Source organism: Salvia hispanica, chromosome 4, assembly GCF_029641045.1.
Source record: "Salvia hispanica isolate PSC_SH4W2 chromosome 4, Shi_PSC_v1, whole genome shotgun sequence".
Lineage (NCBI taxonomy): Eukaryota > Viridiplantae > Streptophyta > Magnoliopsida > Lamiales > Lamiaceae > Salvia > Salvia hispanica.
The window spans coordinates 23,844,325-23,867,730 of record NC_142695.1 but is presented as its reverse complement, the minus strand read 5'-3'; the positions used below and the strand labels follow the sequence as shown (position 1 = coordinate 23,867,730).

Sequence of the window (23,406 nt, the reverse complement as noted above, 5' to 3'; positions counted from 1 at the left end):
TTATGAACCAAACATGATACATATTTAATCATGAGATTTAGTCTTGCCAACCGAACACCCCATATTGAATCCCTTGACTACATTCCAAAACTTTAAGTCAGCAAAATAATTTTTTTTATTTAATTAAAAAAAGTGTTAAATATATTAGGGAAATGAAGCATTTGGCGCCAAAAAACACACTCCCGCCACTTCCTTCTAACCCTTTTTTCTCTCTCTTTAAACACCAGACCAGATCTAGCAAGCAGAAAACGCCGCCCAGCTCAGCCTACTGAACCCAAACCGACTCTACGAAACAACCATGTCCGACGAGGAGCCATCGGTATCCGGACGGCGGCGCGCACGGGGCGCCGTCGCATCGGCCCGCTCAGAAGCTCTCGAGCGTCTCAAGGCGCTCCGCCGCCGCGATCAGGACGCCGCCGGATTCCAGATCAAGATGGAGCAGCCGATCTACGACACCGTCGATGAAGACGAGTACGAGGCACTAGTCGCCAAGCGCCGTGAGGAATCCAAGGGTTTCATCGTCGACGACAACGGCTTAGGGTACGGCGACGAAGGCCAGGAGGAGGACTGGTCAATTGCCGGCGCCGCCTTGTCCTCCGAAGAATCCGAGGGGGAATCGGAGAGGTCGAAGAAGAAGAAGAGCAAAAAGGCTCTCAATTCGGATAAGGAAGCGGCGAAGAAACCTTCTCCGTTGGCCTCTGCTGCGGCGTTGATGGGTAAGCAGAGGATTTCTAATATGTTTACTTCGTCCGTGTTTAAGAAGGATATACAGAAGAATGTTTCGTGTGATAGCATTGTTGATGATTTGATTGCGGAGTTTGCGCCTGATGAGAGTGATAGGGAGAGGAGAAGGAGAGCCAATTCTACCAATTTAGGTTTGAATAAATCTAGTAATTTGCCTGTGAAAATTGAGAAGCCTTTTGTAAGTAACACTGATACGATTAAGAAGGAATTTCATGAGACTAGCACCGGCCTCGGTGATGTGGTTTTTGATCCTTCTGAAAAATGTAACAGTATCATAGGTGAGGGTAATAGCTCCATCGATGCCGAGAAAGTATTGGATGCAGCTGATATGATGAGAAATGAGGGAACAGAGGAAAGAATTGAAACTGTGAAAAATGAGTTATTGGTTAGTGACTGTGAAGGGGAGAAGGTAGAGAAAAAGGTGTATTCTCTCAATGCAAAACTTGAAGAGGCAAAGGATCCAGCTCTGAGTGCTAATGTAGAGTGGCAAGCACTAAGTGCTGGTATTGTTGATTGTAAGGGGACTGGGACTGGGCTCGGAGGGAATCAGGGAAGCAGTGAGGAGAAATTGGACTTTGAAGTGGAGTCCGATGGATCTCTGTCTTTTTATATACTTGATGCTCATGAGGAAATCTATGGTGCAAATGCTGGGAATGTTTATCTCTTTGGAAAGGTATGCTATACTTTACACTGTCCTGATCGTGTGTACTCTTATCAATGTGGGCTAATTTACGTATGGTGTTAGATGGTATTTGAGTTTGAATTGTCTTTATGATGATATGTGGACTCTCTTTGACTATTAGACAACATTTACTTTTTTATGGTAAGCAACGATCTTTTTATAAAAATAACTCTACCATGATTTGTTAATTTGAATATGTTCACTTCCAATTCCATATCTTTTTCCATATTTTTTGCTAAAAGTGGTCCCATATATTTGTTTGGAAAAACTTTTTGGTCCATATTTAACAATTCTGCAAAAAAAATAACTATCAACAGCGTTTTAAAGTCCAAAATTAGTTTCGTACACATTTGCACAAAAAAACCTATCTAGTACTACACATTTTAAGTGTGTTAGCTTTTGGTCCTAGACAATGTCTTGGTATATATTTAACTCATCAATTAGGTCAACATATGAATGACCATTAATTTTTAATGAACCATTAAATATGGACCAAAACATATTGTTTGGGACCAAAAATTTTTTTGGGGCAAATCTAAGGGGCCAATTATGGACTTTTGTCTAGACTCAATTATCCAAACACTTCCACAACTTATAAGCTGTTAAGACATTATATCTTATAAGCTCTTGAAACATCTTATAAGCTGTACTCCCTCAGTCCACCATTATAAGACCACATTTGACCGGACATGGGTTGTAAGAAATGTAATAGAAAGTGGGTGAGAAAAGGTTCGTGGAAGGTGGGTCCTACTTTTATATATTAGTTTTATAATGAAATGTGAGTGGAATAAAGTTAGTGGAATGTGCGGTCCATTAACCAAATTGGTAAAGGGTAAATGGGACTTGTAGTGATGGACGGACGAAAATGGCAAAATGGGACACTTATTGGTGGTCAGAGGGAGTATAAAATAACCTTAGCCAAACACCCTCCTTATATTAGGCTTCGACAAAGTTGTCAATATTGCTGTGTTAATCTTACTGTAGTTATTCTCCTTCTCTTTTATACATTTTTATTGCTGGTCTTTGAGATGACAGATATCTTCAGATGAATTGTAATATATTAACATTTGCTTTTCATATCTGGTTGATTCCATCCTTTTATTTTCTTTTACGTTTTGAGGGTAGAAACCAAGACAATTAACCAGGGATGAATCTATTTATTTATTTATTTCTCTATTAATAACTTTTAGAACAGAGTATATGTACTTCTGATTTTTGCAAGCTCTCTGTTAAGCTCTATGTATTTTCATGGTGTACCTGTTATATGTTATTGGTTTCATGTCGGTCTTTGTGAATGCTTGAGATGGTCTCCTTCTGAAATGTGGCTAGACTACACAAAATTTTATCAGGCTAACTTTTCCCTTCATCGTCATATCTTGGCAAAATCATTCATGTGCACTCATATAGCTGGTTTCATTTGTGCTACTTAGCATATATCAATTTTTTTAAAAGATATTGACAACTGCAATTAATAAGTTGACATCTTATGATGGTTATGGTAATCAAGGTCAAATCAGGAGGTACATACCATAGCTGTTGCGCAGTTGTGAGGAATATGCAGAGATGCGTTTATGCAGTCCCAACTGTTTCTTTAATTCACAACGAGGCAGTTATTGTGCTTGAAAAGGAAATTGAAGATTCACAAACATCCATCGTGACTTCTAAGGATAAAATGGCAAAGCATGGTATGAATGGTGAAAAGCTTGCAGAGATAGAGAAAGATCTAGAAGAGTCACAAAAATCCCTCATGACTTCTCAAGCCAGACTACGAGCTAAACTGCATGTACTAACATTCCATGTAACTGCCATATTTTTTTTATGTATTTGTACTCTTGCTGATTATATTTCTTTTTTTAGGAGTCGGTGTCAGAACTGAAGGCTGAAATAACAAAGGAGTTATTGCAACGGAATGTCTCAACTTTCAGAATGGCACTTGTCAAGGTTTGTAAAATAGCAAATATGGTGCTAATTGCTAAAGACCATTTGCTGCACTTGAATTCTGAAGGTTACGAAAATGATATCTTGTTCTGTTATTTAGTACTAGGTAATAGAATAGTACTGCTATTATGCTTAGCTCTCAAATCCTAATATTATGTGGTTATTTACTTCTTTCCCAGAGAAACTATGCATTTGAACGAACAGACATACCCCACGGGGAGAATTATTTTCTAAAGATCAATTATCCATTCAAGGTATAGTAAAACTCATTTGGTATAATCTGTTCTTTCTTGAATTTAAATTCTCTAAGCTGTATCTCGTTGTTCTTGGAGATTGAGTGGCAACCATTTTTGCGCATACCTCGTCCTAAATTATTGGGTTACTTGTAATTCACGTCAATGGTATTTGTCCCTTCAGGATACCCCACTTCCATCAGATCTCAAAGGGAACAACTTCCGTGCTTTGCTTGGAACTCATAATAGGTATTAAAAATGATGTCTCATTCTGGGTGCTGCAATACCTTGATGATCCTTTTTTAGTAGTGCTTACGCATAACTTTTGATAACCATCTTTGATCATGTAGTGGCAAGACTTGCATGGATAATTTTCGATCACACCTGGCGCACAGTATTTATCTTCATACTTTTTGTTTGCTCATAATTTAGTAAATCAGCCACTCCCTAACAATGTTTGCGTCTGTGATCTTACTGGAAATAAAATTCCCAAAAATTATGTTCGAATTCAGTTTTGCGGTAAATTTATTTGTGATAAAGCTTATGTGGATACTAAATATATATGGCCATCTCAGCCTCTCTTACTGAAGAAAGTGTTCTAATAGTTGATGTTGTTTGCAGTGGGCTGGAAATGTTTCTAATTAAAAGGAAAATAAAGGGACCATTGTGGCTATCAATCTCAAAATTCTCCAGCTGCACAACTTCTCAACGAGTGAGCCTTTTAACTCTTATAAATGTTGCATAATCTCACCCTGCTGTGCTCATTATGTGATTTTCTGTTTGTTTATCGATTTGAACAGGTGAGCTGGTGTAAGTTTGAGGTTACTATTGATTTTGCAAAGGACATTCACGTTTCAACTTCATCAAAGACTGTCTCAGAGATTCCCCCAGTAGTGGTTACAGCTATAAATTTGAAAACTATTATCAATGAGAAGCAGAATGTAAATGAAATTGTCTCTGCCTCTGTCATTTGCTGCCACAGGGCCAAGGTATGTCACAATGCAGTCTCTCATTATATAAGTTTGCTTGGCTTTAGTGATTTCCACAATCCACACCATAAGATACAGTCTATTATAGCTGAATAAAGTAGATGTAGTCCTGCTGGCTGATTAGGCTGCTTTTGAAAAAAACTGACTGAACAAGCAATTAATTTACAATATTCATAAAAGCACATCTATTAAATGATTGTTGAATCCTCCAGATTGATACTCCTATGGATATCTCAGACTGGACCCGTCCAGGTATGCTTAGCCGTTTTACTGTCGTGCGCAAACTTGAGGGAGGCATATTTCCTATGGGTTTTACTAAGGAGGCAGCTGACAGAAATACAAAGGCACGGTCAAATGTTATTTGCTATGAGAGCAGGTAAGTTGTGTTGACAATTGTACCTGAGGTTTCACTTTACTATCCATAGATCAACTTTTAACGTTTTGTCATGGTATTTACATTTATTGATCTTCCACTCACTCCTCTATTATTTGGCACAGTGAAAGGGCTCTATTAAATCGTCTGATGATTGAGTTGCACACATTAGATAGTGATGTTCTAGTTGGGCACAATATATCTGGATTTGACCTGGATGTTCTTCTCCACAGAGTTCAGGTATTTATGCATCCTTTAGCATATGTTTTTGAATTTGTAAAATACAATTAAAATTATCTAGTTCCTGGACTCTTGTACTTCGAACCTTCTTTTTTGTTGTTCATTGTCGCAGGGCATTTTTTTTAAAGAACCGGATACTATTTATCTTTTTAATAGAAAATAAACTACTTTGCTCCTAAAAATTGCTATTCTTAGTATTTTTATATTTTAGTTAGATTATGTTATCTTCCTTTTATCACTGGTCTCATCATTTGCATTTTCTATGAGATAATTTATGGAGATTTCCTGTCACATGTTTCATCTCGTAGGCTTGCAGGGTTCCCAGCAACATGTGGTCTAAAATAGGCCGTCTTAAACGCTCTACCATGCCCAAACTTCAGAAAAAGGGGAATTCAGTATTTGGTTCAGGAGCAAGTCCAGGAATCATGTCCTGCATTGCCGGGCGTCTCTTATGTGATACATACATTTGTTCGCGGGACCTATTAAAAGAGGTGTGTTCATTTATTGTCTTTAGTTAGTGAATCTATTGTCTCTTACAGTTTATTTTGCTTTTGCTTATTCCAGGTGAGCTACTCCCTGACACAACTAGCAAAAACACAGCTAGATAAGGACCGTAAGGAAATTAATCCACATGATATCCCAAAGATGTTTCAAAGTTCTGGATCACTTATGGAACTTGTAAGTACATGCTCTGTTTGAAATCTTGGCCTTGTTTCTTTTAGCTTTTAGTGTGTATCATGGTATAAAAAATGCAATGATTCCAGAATTTAGGTTTGCATCGGCCAAAGATGATCCAAATTAACTTGTCTCAGAATGTATTAAATTGCAACGGTTAATCTAATACTACAGTTTATATAACACATTTTTCAGATTGAGTACGGGGAAACAGATGCATGGTTATCGATGGCACTCATGTTCCATCTGAGTGTTCTTCCCTTGACACGTCAATTGACTAACATCAGTGGAAATCTTTGGCATAAAACTCTCCAGGTGAAGTTTGTTGTGAATTAAGAATAAATATCATCATATATTATTCATTTTTACTAAAAACTTCACAAATTGGACTGCTTTGTCAAATTTCAGGGGGCAAGGGCTCAAAGAGTCGAATATCTTTTGTTGCATTCATTTCATGCCAGGAAGTTTATTGTTCCAGACAAATTTTCTGCTCAATCCAAAGATACAAAGACTATAAAGCGTAAAACTAGTGCTGGCATCGAGAGCATAGAGAATGATCCTGATGACACAAATTTTGATGAGGCTCCAGAAGATTCTCATGGAAAGACCAAGAAGGGACCTTCCTATTCAGGTGGATTAGTGCTGGAGCCAAAGAAAGGACTCTATGACAAATATATATTACTTCTGGATTTCAACAGTCTCTACCCTTCTATTATTCAGGTCAGTAGCATTTCTTTACTCCTATAAACCCATCTAAAGCATGAACCCTGCTTTATAACTAAAATCATCTTCCTCAATTTCCATTTACTGGATGTTGAAGTGTCTTTCCAAATTTCTTTCTCTTTTTTTCAGGAATACAATATTTGCTTTACTACTGTTGAAAGATCTCCTGATGGATCGCTTCCCCACCTACCCTCTAGTAACAAAATGGGAGTACTACCGGAGGTAAAAGACATTATAAATATAGTAACATAGACATATCCTCCCACATTAAAATTTGTTGGCGAAATGAAAATAACAATAACAATATCCCACATCGGTGTAAAGAAAGAATTGAAACTACCAAATAAGTTTCATGAGTCATTCCTCCTATCACCAATTGGTTTTAGAATGGGAGGAGACCCTATGGATTTCTATCAATATTCATCTAACACCTTGTGTATTTATTCATTAGCATTAATTTATGCACATTTAAATATAATCTTGTACTGAATTACTGCACTTGTGCAGTTGCTTAGGAATTTGGTCGAGAGAAGAAGAATGGTAAAATCATGGTTAAAAACAGCAACCGGTCCCAAAGTTAAACAACTCGACATACAGCAGCAAGCTCTAAAGCTGACTGCCAACAGGTTTTTTCTTCTTTACTTTATTCTTAATGTTATTTGTGTCTCTAATCGTTTCTACCTATTCATTTTTTCAACTAATTGTTGCACAGCATGTACGGGTGTCTGGGATTCTCCAACTCAAGATTCTATGCAAAACCCTTAGCAGAACTAACAACATTACAAGTAAGAAGTTTGTTAACTGAAAACTGATTGGAAATGGAAATGTTATTTTCTGACTTGCGTGTCTTTTCGCAGGGAAGGGAGATTTTACAGAGCACTGTTGATCTTGTACAAAATACTCTAAACTTAGAGGTCAGTACTTGCACCAGATTGCTTGGTTTTCTACTAATTGGGTTGTCACTTTTAATCTAATGCACACTGCGACCCTTCATATTTGTTTCATCTAAGCAGGTTATTTATGGAGACACGGATTCAATTATGATATATAGTGGACTTGATGATATTGGAAAAGCTAAATCGATAGCGGGGAAGGTCATTCAGGAGGTATGTTTTGTACCTGTTTCGTGGGAGTCTAGGACTAAACTCATGAATTACTGTGTAACTGAATCATATAAATAGTGTTTACTGGATTTTACTTTTTGTTCTCATTAAACATTTTAAAACTTAAACCTTGAATTAGGAAATAACCAGGAATCTTGATCAATAGGATGTTTTTCATCTATTTCTGTGCTGAACCGCATAAACTTGAATTGATAGGTGAACAAGAAATATAAGTGCCTTGAGATTGATCTTGATGGCTTGTACAAAAGAATGCTTTTGCTCAAGAAGAAGAAATATGCAGCCGTCAAAATGCAATTGAAGGATGGTGCATTGGTTGAGGTATCCTTCTATATAGTTTTCTGGGTTTTTTTTCACCTAGAGCATCCTTCTCTTTCTTTCATTATAAAATTGCTATCATCATGACTGGAGTTTTAACCTAGAGCGTCCTGTTCTTCTGGTTTTAATACAGGTCATTGAGCGCAAAGGTCTTGATATGGTTCGCCGTGACTGGAGTTTGCTGTCTAAGGAATTAGGAGATTTTTGTCTCAGTCAGATATTATCTGGCGGGTCAGTTGCTTGGCACCTTCTCTTACTTAGGTGCATGAGTCTGAATTTGCTTGTTTAATTGTCTCTGAATGTCTGCTTCTAATTTTGCAGTTCCTGTGATGATGTTGTTGAAGTTATACACAACTCCCTCATGAAGGTACTTCCTTTGAACTTGTTTGTATGTTCTCACCTAATATCAAGGTTTTAGGTACTGAGACTATTATTAGAGGATGTTTTGGAGGTTTATATGAAAGCCTTGAGCAATGCTGGTTGTATGAAACTGCAGATACAAGAGGAAATGAGGAATGGACAAATACCACTCGAAAAATATGTGATCACAAAGACACTAACCAAACCACCTGAAGCATATCCTGATTCCAGAAGTCAGCCTCATGTAGAGGTAAGTTGAAAGCATAACACTATTAATTCAATTCATTCAGTATCATCATGTGAAATATCTCTTCCATGGTTTTCAGGTAGCACTTAGACTGAAGAGAAGTGGTTACGCGACTGGTTGTTCTGCTGGAGATACAGTACCTTATGTCATTTGCTGTGAGCAGGTCTGGCATATAGCGCTTATCAGCTTTTCTTTCTATACTCTTAACACATGTATATTTGAACTTAGCTTCTGCACATTTACACAGTAAGACATAACTTATCGCATGTGTACTTGTAGGGAACTGGTTCTACTTCGTCAGTTGGAATCGCCCAGCGAGCAAGACATCCTGATGAACTGAAAAAGGACAATGGAAACTGGATTGTTGACATTGACTATTACCTAGCCCAGCAGGTATTGCTCTGCCTTTGCTAAAATAAGATGCTATTACTGGTTCTTTCAGAATGCTGCATCTTATATCGCCTAAAATATTCAACAAAATGTTGCAGATTCACCCCGTAATATCTCGTCTATGTGCATCGATTCAAGGTACAAGTCCAGCGCGTTTGGCTGATTGTTTGGGGCTTGACTCATCAAAGGTTAATGACATCTCCATGTCTCGCTTCATGATATACACATGTATGCATATGCATCTTTTTAATTTGGTTATATCCTGCTAAACTGTGTTGCATCTAAATTCTCAGTTCCAGAATAAATCAATTGATTCTTCCAGCAACGATCCATCCAGCTTGCTATCATTTGTATTGGATGATGAAGAGAGGTGTGTGTCTTGATATGAAGTTAGTTCTGTCTGTGATATGCTCTAGATGCTCAATGATCAGATAGAGATTGTCGTTTATTAAGATCTGCTGCATATGTGGTGATGTAAATTAAAATAGATGTAATATATCTTCAGTAAAAAGTGAGTATTACCAGAATCATATTGGATTCTATTGATTGTCTAAATTGCAGATATCGTGGTTGTGAACCTTTGGTTTTATCGTGCCCAAGCTGCTCGGGCACCTTTGGATGCTCGCCAATATTGACCTCAGTTTGTACGTATATCAATACCAAACCAGAAGATGTGCAAGCAGGATCTGATAATTTCTGGCACAAATTGTGCTGTCCAAGGTGCCCAGAAGGAGATGCTGGGAAAATAACTCCTGCCACTATAGCTAACCAGGTATAGTTTTTATTTTATTTTTTTGTGTTTGTTTAGGTCAGCATATGTGAAAATGGGAACTACAAAGATTTACTAGTTTTTTAAGGGTTTCAATCTAGTGGAAGCTAGAAATTCTTTTACTAAAACTACATAAAATTATACTACTAAACCGTGTATACATTGTATTCGGGTTGAAAGCTCATCAGAAGCCTCTTGAGTAGGATTTGTTAGGAATCACTCCCTCCCAGCTAGCTGACTCTCCTGTTTTTATCAGGTGAAAAGACAAGCCGAAAGATTCGTCTCGATATATTACAAGGGCCTGATGATGGTATTTACTTGAACTAATATATGAAACTTGCTGAAAATGGACTTGAAGGGTGCGACATATTATTGTCTGCTAAACTTTGTTTTTTATAGTGTGATGATGAAACGTGCAACTACACTACACGCGGTGTGAATCTTCGTGCACAAGGGGATTCCGAGAGAGGAACGACTTGTCCAAACTATCCTCGCTGTAATGGACACCTCATCAGAAAGGTATTTTAACCTTTAAAGACTCTTCTTCTTCATACCATTTTCGAAAAGAAAGAAAGAGAAACTGAAATTTTGGGCTTTTATTTTACATCAATCAGTACACGGAAGCAGATTTATATAGACAGCTGACATACTTTTGCTACACATTAGACACGGTGCGCTGCATTAGCAAGGTATGATTTTTGACTTGTCTTTGCATTTGCATTTGTAGTGCCAAGATTTAAACCTGTTGTTTGTAGATGGAGGCGGATAAGAGATTGGCTGTGGAGAAAGAAGTAGCAAGAATCCGGCCTCTGGTTGAAATGGCAGCGTCGACAGTTGAGAAGATGCGCGATAGATGCGCTTATGGATGGCTTCAGCTCAAAGACTTTGTTGTTTTAGTTTAGCTTTCAAAGTAAAGGTTTTGTTATTCTTTGCATTGTATTTGTGATCTGATCTGTGTATGCCAAAATGTTGTAACCAAAAACTACTCTTACTAAGAGTATAAATTATAGGGGCTGATTAATTATTTTGGAGCTCTTTAGTTAATTACTCCCCTTCCATGTTGCAAGTTTTTTTTTTTTTTTTTTTTTTTTTTTTGTGAACACAATAAAGCAGTAACAAATTGGATTTAGCTAGCAGGATATATTAATGAGAAAAACAAATACTCCTATCAAAGAAATATATGCTTCTATCAAGGTCACCATCCATCTCAGCCCGTAATTCATTTATTTATTTTACATCAGTTTTATTATTAATAATTTTCTAGGATTGCATTTGTTATTTTTTTGGTTTATATAGTAGTATTTTATTATTTTATTTTAACTGTATGCTTAATGCTTTGATAATTATATGCATTTTTTTCTTATTTTATTTATATCTTAATGCTGTTTTTATTGTTTTGATTTGTGGCTATAGCACAACATTGTTTATGTAATACGAATTGCTAAATGTGTATTTTGTATTTTACGTTATGTTACTTTAAAATTCAACAATTTTTATTATTATTTTATTTTTAATAATTTAATTATTTGTCATACATGTTACACCCAAATTCAAAATGCTAGTTACGTCCACTGTTTAAAAACTCTTTTTGTCAAATAACACCTAACGGCTAGTACCATTTACCAACAAATTGGTAATTGCCATATCAATTAAATGGTGTTGCATTATCTAAGAGCATTAGATAATTGATAGTTACTAGAGTGAAGTGAGATGTTTTCCATGATTGTATTACCCTATAAATTGGGCTCTTGTATCATTCAAAATACACATAAAAAAGAAACACAATCAAATATTCCTACTCTCAACAACTTTGCCACCATGTTGTATCTTCAATACAATGCCTCTCTTGATTTAAGATGGTAACAGAGCAGGTTGCAACGGTGTGGGACTCAGAAAAATCTCATCACCGTCCCGGATAATACCTTTCGCGGCCATTTTAAAACCTGCAAATCAGAAAATAAGCCATGTCAGGATCTGACTCAGAAGCTACCAACCAACCTTTGATGAATTTCCCAGGAGAATTCGCTGCCCAATTGGCAGAATTCCTTAGGCAGATCAACTTTCAACCAAAAGCCCCAGATCAGCCGCCACCACCTCCACCCTCAAATCAACCAGAATCACTGGGTGAGGTACACGTGCAAAGCAAACTCAACCGAGACAACTACTTCGTCTAGACAACTCTGATGAAACGGGCAATTGGAAGAAAGGGTCTGTCGTCTCACATCAATGGAGTTACAGACCCACCTCCGACCATTGATCTCGGATACGCAAAATGGGAGCAGAGGGATAATTGCTGCTTCAATTGGATAATCAACAACATTGAGGCCAACCTCGTCAATGAAGTCTCACAGTATGCGACGGCTCGAGACCTGTGGAAAGGTCTAACCATCACATATGGAAGCGGGACTGACCCCTTCTAAGTTTCAGATCTACACCGTCAAGCCTACAACATGAAACAGGGAAGCATGAGTCTTGAGAGTCTGTGGAATAAGCTTGATGCACTATTTATTAGCACTAAAAATACCTGCAAGCATACAGGGTAGATCTAGTATAGCTAAAGGACAGTACCGGGATATCGAACACAGGGAATAAGATTGCAACTGACTACCATATACTAAGCATCACATACTATCTAGAAACACTGAGGTTTTGGGTTGATTTATTAAACTAGACATAAATAAATAAACAAATAAAAAGAAGCATAAATACATATGATACAAATCAGGCTAATGACGTAGAATTTTAGGATCCAAAACACAATCGACCTCCTTGAATTACGGTCTCTGGAGTTATTAAGTCGGTCACTTGACTAGATTAAACCCCCTCCCGAGGTGAGAAATTTGTAGATTAGGTGTAATAATTGAAGTCCCCTTCTAATTCTCAGACCTAACTCCTAAAGGATCGTTAAGACCAATGACCTCACGTGAAACCTCAACTCTCCCGAGTTCTATTGAATTAAAGTGTGAATTATCCCTTTTCCAAGTCAACTATTTCGTCTCCCGGGTACTCTAATCAACTCTAACATATATTCAAGAGGTAGCTAATCAATTGAATATAGAAGTCACAAGGATAAATCAAATAACTGCAAGAGCTAACAAGGAAAATCAATTTAATATCTTCACCAAAAAAATCCACAAAAGTTGTTCTACTCATAGACAAGTAAAAACTACAAATAAAGTACGAGACATGAAAGAAATAGATAAAACCCAAGGTTGAATCTTCAATCTTCTCTTGCCTGGATCTACAGAGCTCCGCTCCAATGGAAGATGGATGATTATATGTGTGGATTGTGGGATGGAAGAAGGTAGAGAGGGAGCAGGATTGGAGGCTCTGAGATCGTGATTAAAATTAGGTTTAGAGGTATTTATAGGCTGGAAAAAGGTTAATTTTCGTGGCCTCAAGATATGGGAGAGATTTGGCTTCACAATATAATAATTTGTTTTCTTCCGTGAATTTCCGCCTAAATTCCCGTCAGCTTTGACTGCACTGCGCAATGTTCGTAGAATAGCCATAACTTTCTCCACAGAACTCCGATTGAGACGTACGAGATATCCACGCGAAACTCTTTCGAAGACGAAGAGAATGGTATGAATTAAGCACTGATTGGACTTCAAAATCGTTGGCAGAATGGGCTCGAACAGAGGCTGTTGTACCTTGGCCTTTTTGCACCTTTTTTCTATTTTTTTCTATCATTTATCAACAAACACATTAAAAATACCAAATGTATAACATACACAATTTAAGAACATAATTTGCATGATTTACATTTAAAACGAGTCAAATCTAGCCCTTAAAAACATGCAAAATCCGTGTTTGTCAAAGCTCCAAGACCTCTGGATGACCATTGATGAAAGGGATCTGAATCCAATGGATACCCCATCAACCATCGAGAAGTACAACAAGAACACCCAGAGACATAAGTTGTACCAATTCCTATGGGCTCTAGACGACAGATACGATACAATTAAAAGAGAAATATTGAACAAAGATCCGTTACCCACTGTGCGAAGTGCATACGGGTTAGTGAGGCGCGAATCTGCCAACGAACGGGTCCTAAAACCCTCCGGTGACTCACGAGAAACCGGCATCGGAGTCGGTTTGGCAGCAACTGACCGGAGCAGACCACCACCGCCGCCAAAAACCTCTGCAAATCCCGACAAAAATAAGCTGACGTGCAGCCATTGCGGTGGAAAGAAGCACACGGCAGACACTTGCTTCCACCTCCATGGATTTCCCGATTGGTGGGAAGATATGAAGAAGAATAGATAGAATCATAACCGGAACGGAGGAGGCAGAGGAACGGCGGTGGCGACCGTAGGGGACTGCGCTACCAACATCGACAACACGGCGAGTAGCAACGGCCAGTCCAGCACGGTGGGTAGCGTCGGAAAAGGCGGAGCCAATGAGAAAAAGGCTGTCGCCTCGGTTTCGGTTGCTAGGGTGTGGTCCGATGGTATTCCGGCACCGGTGGCCACCATCGCCGACAGGACGCCGGCGATCTCAGAAGAGGAGGAAGAGAAGACGGCGGATATTAGGGTTGGAGGAGAAACGGCGCCGATTAGGGTTGGGAGAAATGGGGGGGATTTCACTTTAAATACCCCCAACTCTCCTAAATCCCAAACCGCTCCCCCCCCCCCCCCAACTTTCAAAAATACCGCCCCAAACCCCACTCCAAACCCATCTCTGTTTTTCACCCCCCAGCTTCCGAAAATTCCAAAATTAACCACCAAAAATTCTGAATTGACCCCACAATTCTTGAAAAATCTCATTTTAACCCCACCAAACCCAAAAATTCCCAAATTGACCCTGAGAGTCTCCAATTTCAGCCCACTATACCATGTCAAAACTCGTTTAAAGAAAAGCAATGGATCTTTGACTGTGGTGCTACCGCCACAATCTCCTTCGACCCCTCTGATTTCCTAAAAATATCAAAACCCACTAAAACCTATGTCCAAACGGCCAGTGGAGATTTAGCTCAAGTAGAGGGGGCGGGCACCATCGTTATTTCTCCAACTCTCTGCCTCTCTAACTGCCTTTTCGTCCCTACTTTTTCTCATAAGCTCCTATCAGTTAGTCATGCTACAAGGGAACTTGGATTAAAATTACTAATGCAACCTCACTTTTGCATGCTACAGGATATCAAGACGGGAACGGTAGTTGGGCGTGGCACTGAACGAAGTGGACTGTACTACGTGGATGCGATGGCCCAACAAAGTACGACGTTACTTGCTCACAGACCAACTGACAAGCAGGCTTGGCTCTTACACCGTCGGTTAGGGCATCCTTCCATAGGATATCTTAAGTTATTGCTCCCTAAGATAGTCTCGGTGTGAATTCTCTTGATTGTGAAACTTGTCATCTGACTAAGAGCCATCGCCAATCTTTTAAGTTGAATAATACTCGAGTACTTACCCATTTTGCCTTAATTCATTCGGATGTTTGGGGCCCTGCTCCAATCAGTGGAGGTCAGGGTCTACGCTATTTCCTTCTTTTCACAGATGACTTTTCTCGTATGACTTGGGTATATTTCCTAAAATATAAATCCGAAGTTTTTTTAAAAATTTACCCAATTATACAGTCTTGTCCAAACCCAATATAACCAGACAATCCAAATCCTGCGGTCAGATAACGGGGGGGAATACATCAATACAAACATGAAAACCTTCTTTACTGAAAAAGGGCTTGTCCACCAAACTTCTTGTGGCTACACACCTGAACAAAATGGGGTAGCGGAACGAAAGAATAGGTACATACTCGAGATTACTAGGGCCCTTCTCATCGAATCCTAGATTCCCACATCTTTTTGGCCAGAAGCAGTTGCTACAACAGTCTACCTTATGAACCGTCTCCCAACAGGTATCCTTAACTTCAAAACACCTATTGATACCTTTATCAACCATGAAGCCATACAAAAACCAACTTCTCTTACCCTTGACCCAAAAAATTTCGGTTGTACGGTCTTCGTCCATATCCCAAAGCATGAGCCTACCAAATTCTCCCCATGTGCGGTTAAATGTGTGGTCCTAGGGTATGGAGTCAACCAAAAGGGGTACCAGTGCTATGATCCTTTAACCAAACACATGTACACAACTATGAACTGTGACTTTGTTGAGAATAAGTACTATTATAGCCAATCCAGTGGTCGGGGGGGGGGGGGGGAGTCAAACAAATAGTCCAATTAGCGACCCACTAAACTGGCTACACATCCCTTCTCAACAACCTGAGTCTACACATAAGGAATCTGACCAAAAGGAAAATGAGAGCATAGTAGAATCCAACACTGTCACAGAAAATAGTCCACCAGAAGAAGTTAGCCAAACCAATACTCCATCACATTTCACTGGTCAGATCACTGAGTTCGGAAATAACAACCAGCCATCAACCCCGTCTTCGAATCCTGAGGTAAACGACTCTGAAACCAACTCAGTTCCATTAGATAATACTGACACTGACAGGATAAACGAAGACAATGAAGACAGTGGCAAGATCGAGAATACAGGACGGTATGAACTACCACACAGAAGCACGAGGGGAATACCTCCCAAGAGATACTATCCAGACTGGAAAGGGCGGAAAACAAAATATTCAATAGCAAATATACCCAAGGCCACCTCACGGAAATGGCTTGAGCTTTTGAGGCGGCTCTATATGAGGAAGAAGAAATTCTCCAATCTTTTGAAGAGGCGGTCAAAACACAAACATTGGAGAGAAGCCATGAAGAAAGAAATTGATGCCTTGATAAAGAACGAAACGTGGGAGAAATGCACTTTACCAAAGGGGAAGAAACCAGTCGGATGTAGGTGGGTCTTCACAATCAAAAGACGTGCAGATGGATCAATCGAGAGATACAAGGCGCGATTGGTGGCCAAAGGATACAGTCAAGTTTATGGAATCGATTATGATGAAACTTTCTCCCTAGTTGCCAAGTTGAACACGATCTGAGCACTACTATCAGTTGCAGCTTGTAAAGGTTGGTCGTTACATCAATTTGATGTGACAAATGCCTTTCTTCACGGAGAGTTAGAGAAAAACAAGGAAGTTTACATGGCAATCCCACTAGGATTTGATGGCGAATTTGACCCAGGACAAGTGTGCAGATTGAAGAAGACTTTGTACGAACTAAAGCAATCTCCAAGAATATGGTTTGGAAGATTCTGCCAAGCAATGATCAAGCATGGATTCAAACAGAGTCTTTTTGATCATACACTTTTCACAAAGAGAAGGGGAGATAAGATAACATGTCTTATCATCTATGTGGACGATATGATTATCGCATGGGATGATGTAGAAGAAATCAGCAATCTCAAAACCAACTTGTTCAAAGAATTTGACATGAAGGATCTTGGTCCCCTCAAATACTTCTTAGGATAGAAGTATTGAGATCAGGACATGGAATTTTTCTGAGATAGAGGAAATATGTACTTGATCTTTTGGCAGAAACCGGACTCCTAGACTGCAGGTCTGCTAAAACGCCTATGATAACGAATCATGGGTTAAAGATAGTCGAATGAGCTAGATCCACAGACCGAGAGAAATACCAAAGATTAGTTGGGAAAGTAATCTATCTTTCTCATACCAGACTCGACATCACATATGCAGTAGGAGTCGTCAGTCAGTTTATGCACCAACCTCAAAAAGAGCATATGGATGCAGCTCTCAGGATTGTGAGGTATCTTAAGGGCACGACAAACTATGGAGTTTTTTTAAAGAAAGGAGATGATCTCGAGATCGATGGCTATACAGATGCCGATTGGGCAAGCAATCCAGTCGACAGAAAGTCAACCGGCGGATACTTCACATTTGTAGGAGGCAACCTAGTTACTTGGAGAAGTAAGAAGCAAAAGGTTGTAGCTCTATCAAGTGCGGAAGCAGAGTTCTGAGGCATCAAGAGTGGACTCATGGAGATCATGTGGCTAAGATGGCTACTCACTAAAATCGGTTTTTCACCAAACCGTAAGAGCAAGCTATTCTGTGATAATAAAGCCGCAATCAGCATATTAGAGAATCCAGTACAACACGACAGAACCAAGCTTGTGGAGGTCGATCGCCACTTTATTAAAGAAAAACTTGAAGGAGGAATTATCAAATTCCCATTTGTTCGATCTGAAGAGCAGCTGGCAGATATTTTAACTAAAGCCGTGAATCCAAGAAGCTTCAAAGAAATTCTAGCCAAGTTGAACATTGGAGATACCCTTGCTCAACTTGAGGGAGAGTGTCAAATAACACCTAACGGCTAGTACCATTTACCAACAAATTGGTAATTGCCATATCAATTAAATGGTGTTGCATTACCTAAGAGCATTAAATAATTGATAGTTACTAGAGTAAAAGGAGATGTTTTCCATGATTGTATTACCCTATAAAACGGGGCTCTTGTATCATTCGAAATACACATAAAAAAGAAATACAATCAAATATTCCTACTCTCTACAACTTTGCCACCATGTTGTATCTTCAATACAATGCCTCTCTTATGATTAGTAACAATTCTCTTTTTTTGGCATGTTGACCTCATTTTGATAATAATCCTCTTATTTATTTCTTCTATTAAGAATCCAGGTAGTGTTTATTTTGAGCGGTAGTGACTTTGGTCCAAAGAGTGGTTGACCGCAATGACGATCAAGTGTGTCTACATGTTATGGTACTTGATCAAATCATAGTAACAAATTAACAATGAGCAAAAATTATGAAGTTAGAGACGAGTTACTGTGACACGTCCATGTATTTTTGTACTTATTTCAAAATTTTGATTTTTACTATTTCTTATTGTCTCAAACCCATGTAACATTATAGATAAGCTAATTATTATTATTTTTTAAATTTATATCATCATTCATAATATCCGCATCACAGACAATATTTCTTGAATAATTTTACTTCTCGATGTATTTACCAACGCCAGCGCATACACTAATAATTTGATCCAATAAAAAAATTCAAAACTTAATTTTTGAAATTTTTACACATGGTGCTACATGTGTATTTGTGAGTATAATTTATACCTCCAGGTAAGTTTAAAGTGTTTTTGGAATAAAGAGAAGTTGTAAAATACACAAAAATATGATGAAAGTGTATTTAAATTTAGCAAAAAAAATTTAACGCATAGTCAAATTTTAGTGTACAAATCAACGAAATTCTTTTTAGAAGTGAAAATAATTTAATAGAAGTGTCTAAAACTTGATGCCTTCTCATATAATTGTGTTTTAAAAAATTGTTGTCTCCACCGGAAAAGATATCGATTTTTGCATGATTTTGTTCATACATAGAACTGTCATTAAATGATCTAACTATTTTCAGTCACATGAAACAATTCACCGAATACGTCGTTGGAAACTATTTTTTGTACTAATCCAATATACTGTATTTGCAAAACATAATTTATGTTGATTTATTATATCGAATCAAAATAACAGTGATTAAAATAACAAACCATGACATCAAAACTTAATTACTCATACCATAAATTATATCTAGGCTTCTCAACAAAAAAATAGCTTTAGCATCCAACACATACATGCTAAAAGGTAGCCATACAAAAAAACACCAGAATCAAAAGCTAGCTTTCTATTTCTAATTAACATATCAGACATTCTACTTGTCATGAGATGAGAAGACTGGGTCATTAACATAGCTCGTAAGTAGAATGTCCGATTCTTCCAAAACATCCGCCTTCAAATCGGATAATCGAGTGTCCAAACGGATTGAAGATCCAGCTTTTGCTCCTAATATGATTATTCAGAAGGTGAGAAACAATAAATCACAACAAGTATTTTTCTTTCAAACAGATTGAGATCAGATTCCTACCAGTAGAGCAAGTTTGAGGGCAATCCTCCGTCGAAGGCTGACGCAGCAACAACTTCTCACTCTTCTGACAAAAGGTTTTTCGCATTGGTGATACACTACAATGCACTTGAAAAATCTACATCTTTGAAAGATGTGATGAAGCAAATTAAACAATGAGTTGAAAAGCCCCTACTTGAAATGACCTGGAGAGTTGAAATGCTCCCAAGTGATGCTGCTGCTGCATGATTGATTCCACTTCCATTGAAGTCTTTGAACCGAGCATAGTTGAGAAATCGGACACAAGCTCCTGCTTAACAAAATTTTCCGGTAGCCTGAGAAGCGAATCAGCTAAGATGTTCTGGTCCAGGATAACTTGTTTCATCATATTTACATCTGAGTATTTATTGGTGTCATAGACATCCGCCCGCATTTGAGAAACCTGATCGGACTGCAGCATACCCGGCACGCAAATAGGATAAAGGCTTAACCCATTTCTCATTGTTAACATCTGCAAAACTTGGATAAGGTAAGACACTCGTATAGCCAGAAATCCATAGCAATAACATAAAAAATTGAAAGAAAGCAAATCAATTCCCATATTTTACTACTCACTATCTTTTATTTATTTTTTAGATTAATTCCTATATTTGATCATTTAGAAACATGTTCCCTCACGTAAACCGTGAGGATTATATAGCTAGCAAACAAGTTTCCACTTGCCAGAATCTAATTGAAACGGGAGACAACCATCTTTTAAAATCATGTGCTCAAACTATCTCAACATACTTAAATATTTATCAAAAGGTAAGTTTCACAAGTTTTGAATATGAAGTGATCAAGTAATTTTTCCACAGCATACAGAACAACCACAGCATTTCCAAATCAGTCATATTTCAGCAAAAAATAATGGATAGTATTACACAAGCTATACTGTTGAACTGCCAAAACTAGTAGAAAGAAATCCAGTAATCAGAACAAAAAGTTGCGCTACTAATTGAAGAACAATTAAGGTTAATAAACTCATATTCACTGGTTTTCTTTATGCCAGACACATTTAACAGGTATAAGTAAAAATCACATAATCAACCTATAATCACAATTTCAGGAACAAATAGTCATTAATGATGTAGATGCTTACCTGCACTTGGAGCTGGAGCTGCTTGAGATACTCGATAACTTCGTCGAGCATCGACGCCTTGTCAGTCTACACAATTTATAAACAAATTAAGGCAATGGAGAGACATCAGCTAATCAGCATTATGTTACTATTACCTTGTTTGAATTCGGAATTAGATTTTGCAACGCCTTCATTTTCTCATTAATCCTGCTCCTCCTCCTCTGTCAAGTCCACCAACACTCTCAAAACCCCTTCCCCCACAATCGGAAACAAAAAGGTAGCGGATACGAACCTTTTCAGAGAGATTATGCACCTCCGCAGCCCTAGTCCTCTTGGTAGAGCACCGCGGCTTCTCCGCCGCAGCTTCCTACACATAATCAATCGCACGCACACATGAATAAACCATGCAAATACCTTTAAAAAAACCACAGATTCTCCTATTTAGCCCTAGGCATGCAAAAATTGTGACGAAAATCGAAAACCGAAAATGACCTCGCTCTCATAGTCACAATCATCCGGCGAAACATTCGCGAGGCCGCAGGTGGAGCAGGAGTTGAGGGCGGTGATCTGGCTAACTAGTTGCTGTTCTGGCGCAGAGGTGGGAAGGAGATGAGATTGGTGAGAATGCGAGGGTGAAGAATTAGATCGGAGCAGAATTTGGTGGAGGAAAAGAGAAATGTCATCGGATTCATGAGGAGAGTAGTAGTGATTGTGATTGTCATCGTAGAGATTGGCCATTGAAACATGAAAAAGAGGCGGTGGTGGAGTATGATTTACAACATACAAGGGAGGGAGAAAATGCAGAAGAGAGAGAGAGGGAGCAGTTGTGATAAAAAGCGCGGCTTTTGAGTATGCACAAGGAGGCGCGTGTGTCTGGCTTCATTTATTTAAGACTTCCAAAAAGTCTGCAAAAACCAACTCTAAAATTTGTGTACTTGTGGTTTAAGTAGGAAATGCGCTCCCTATCTTCACTCTTTTTCAAAACAAATGAAATACTAAGATTTTATATAATATTATATTATTAGTTAATAAAAAGTAAATAAATAAAAGAAAAAAAAAGATATTAATATTTCTATTTTATGAAATATTTTATTTTTAATTATGCAGAGAGACTATTATTCTGTATTGTAGTGCTGATTATAATAATCTGATTGCACTTAAATAAATTTATAGTAGCTCAATTTAATACTCCAAATATAGTCCAACCTCTATGATCCTTGAACTAACTTATACTACATTCTATGTGAAGAAGACTAGACATAAGACATAATATAATCTCTCTCATTATCTTTTGAGATTTTCAAAATTTTCAGTGGAGAGAATTTAAAACCTTCTTCTCATTTCTTATGAAATTCTATCTTCTTTCTAGTCAAGTTTTTTTCAATTTGATAAGCTTTGTTTACACAGTATTAAATTGTGAGTTCAGAAAACAGTTAGAAAATTTGTGGTTAAGTACGAAGAACATTACGTAGAGGAGTAGCAAACCATTTTCGATTATTTGGAGAATCGGTTTGGAAACTTCTAAACCGTAGAATTCATGATTTATGATTTATTTTATTTATACATGAACTATTTGCATTCTAACATACAATTATTTGTTTAACAGATGAATTTGATTAATCTCATAATCCATCAAATAGATCTATATAATTTATTTGTATAAGCAAGTTTTCGACTGTTTATACTTCACTATAATCGCAACAAGGTCATTCGTTGTGGATGCTCTACATTAAATGTTTCTTCAAATAAATGTTGGATATAAATTCTCACTTTACTCTGATTAAAATAATATGTTTTTTAATTTGGATGAGATTTTAGGAGTTAATGATTAATATGTAAAATGAGAGAGAGTGAGAGAGAGAGAGCTAATAAAAGTATTCTCTATGTCCCATTGAAGATGACTCACTTTTCTTTTTAGTTTGTCCCAACTAAGATGATACATTACTAAAAGTGGTACTTTACATTTATCTCTATTTTATTCTCTATCTACTTCACGCACAAAATACTCCCTCCGTCCCAGTTTAAGAGTCCTATTTTTTCATTTTTGTCTGTCTCGGTTTAAGAGTCTCATTTAGAAGTTACCATATTTGGACATAAAATTTAACCTCATTGTTGATGAAATTTACACTCAAATGTCATTATTTTCATAAAAATAAAACAAAACAAAATCCTAAACATACAAAAAGTTAAAAGGGTCTCTCTTTCCACTACCACACTTCAATTATTACACACTCCAACAATCACTACCTCACTTTATTTATTACACACTATACCAATTTCTTAAAACTCGTGCTATAGCTAAATGTTACTCCCTCCGTTCCATAGAAATAGAGTTATTTTGCGATTTTGGTACGTTCCATAGTAATAGAGTCATTTCCTTTTTTAGTAAAAATCAACATATTTTTCATCTTTCTACCTTTTTCATTTTCCACTTTATCTTCCTTTATTTAATTTATCAAACACAATTTTTCTTAATCTCCGTATCGAAAAGAAACGCATCCATTACTATGGAAACGCATCCATTACTATGGAATGGAGGGAGTACTTTTAAATTAAGATGGAGAAAATAATAATATTGCATAAATTTCCGTGACTTCTAATAAATAGGTCATCTTCGTTAAAAGGAATATTAAATAGAAAGAATAAAGATAATTGAATATTTAAAGTGGATAAAGTGAAACTAAATTAATTGGATTATAATTGT

General features: G+C 37.6%; 2 protein-coding genes across 3 annotated transcripts; one reads left to right on the top strand and one right to left on the bottom strand.

Annotated features, from left to right (window-relative positions):
* The first annotated feature begins 190 nt into the window (after positions 1-190).
* ICU2 (DNA-directed DNA polymerase) lies at positions 191-10,846 on the top strand. The gene is made up of 31 exons (XM_048095708.2): positions 191-1,417; positions 2,934-3,209; positions 3,284-3,367; positions 3,544-3,618; positions 3,782-3,846; positions 4,219-4,309; positions 4,398-4,586; positions 4,799-4,962; positions 5,085-5,199; positions 5,508-5,690; positions 5,764-5,877; positions 6,070-6,189; positions 6,283-6,594; positions 6,727-6,819; positions 7,105-7,223; positions 7,310-7,382; positions 7,455-7,511; positions 7,611-7,703; positions 7,917-8,039; positions 8,170-8,267; positions 8,358-8,403; positions 8,533-8,646; positions 8,723-8,806; positions 8,923-9,036; positions 9,132-9,221; positions 9,327-9,403; positions 9,595-9,805; positions 10,059-10,112; positions 10,202-10,321; positions 10,417-10,491; positions 10,558-10,846. Exons 1-31 carry the CDS (start codon positions 299-301, stop codon positions 10,702-10,704), a joined length of 4,695 nt encoding a protein of 1,564 aa, XP_047951665.1. The 5' UTR covers positions 191-298; the 3' UTR covers positions 10,705-10,846.
* Positions 10,847-19,239: 8,393 nt separating this feature from the next.
* On the bottom strand, positions 19,240-21,590 carry ALC (basic helix-loop-helix (bHLH) DNA-binding superfamily protein). Of its 2 annotated transcripts, none has more exons than XM_048091251.2 (7): positions 21,195-21,590; positions 20,995-21,069; positions 20,858-20,923; positions 20,724-20,789; positions 19,779-20,093; positions 19,607-19,670; positions 19,240-19,524 (listed from the first exon to the last, which is right to left on the bottom strand). In XM_048091251.2, the coding sequence occupies exons 1-7, from the start codon at positions 21,438-21,440 to the stop codon at positions 19,394-19,396; spliced, it is 963 nt and encodes a 320-aa protein (XP_047947208.1). In that variant the 5' UTR covers positions 21,441-21,590; the 3' UTR covers positions 19,240-19,393. The 2 variants fall into 2 exon arrangements, with proteins under 2 accessions (XP_047947208.1, XP_047947209.1); XM_048091252.2 differs by having other exon boundaries at positions 19,607-19,667.
* Positions 21,591-23,406: the final 1,816 nt, after the last annotated feature.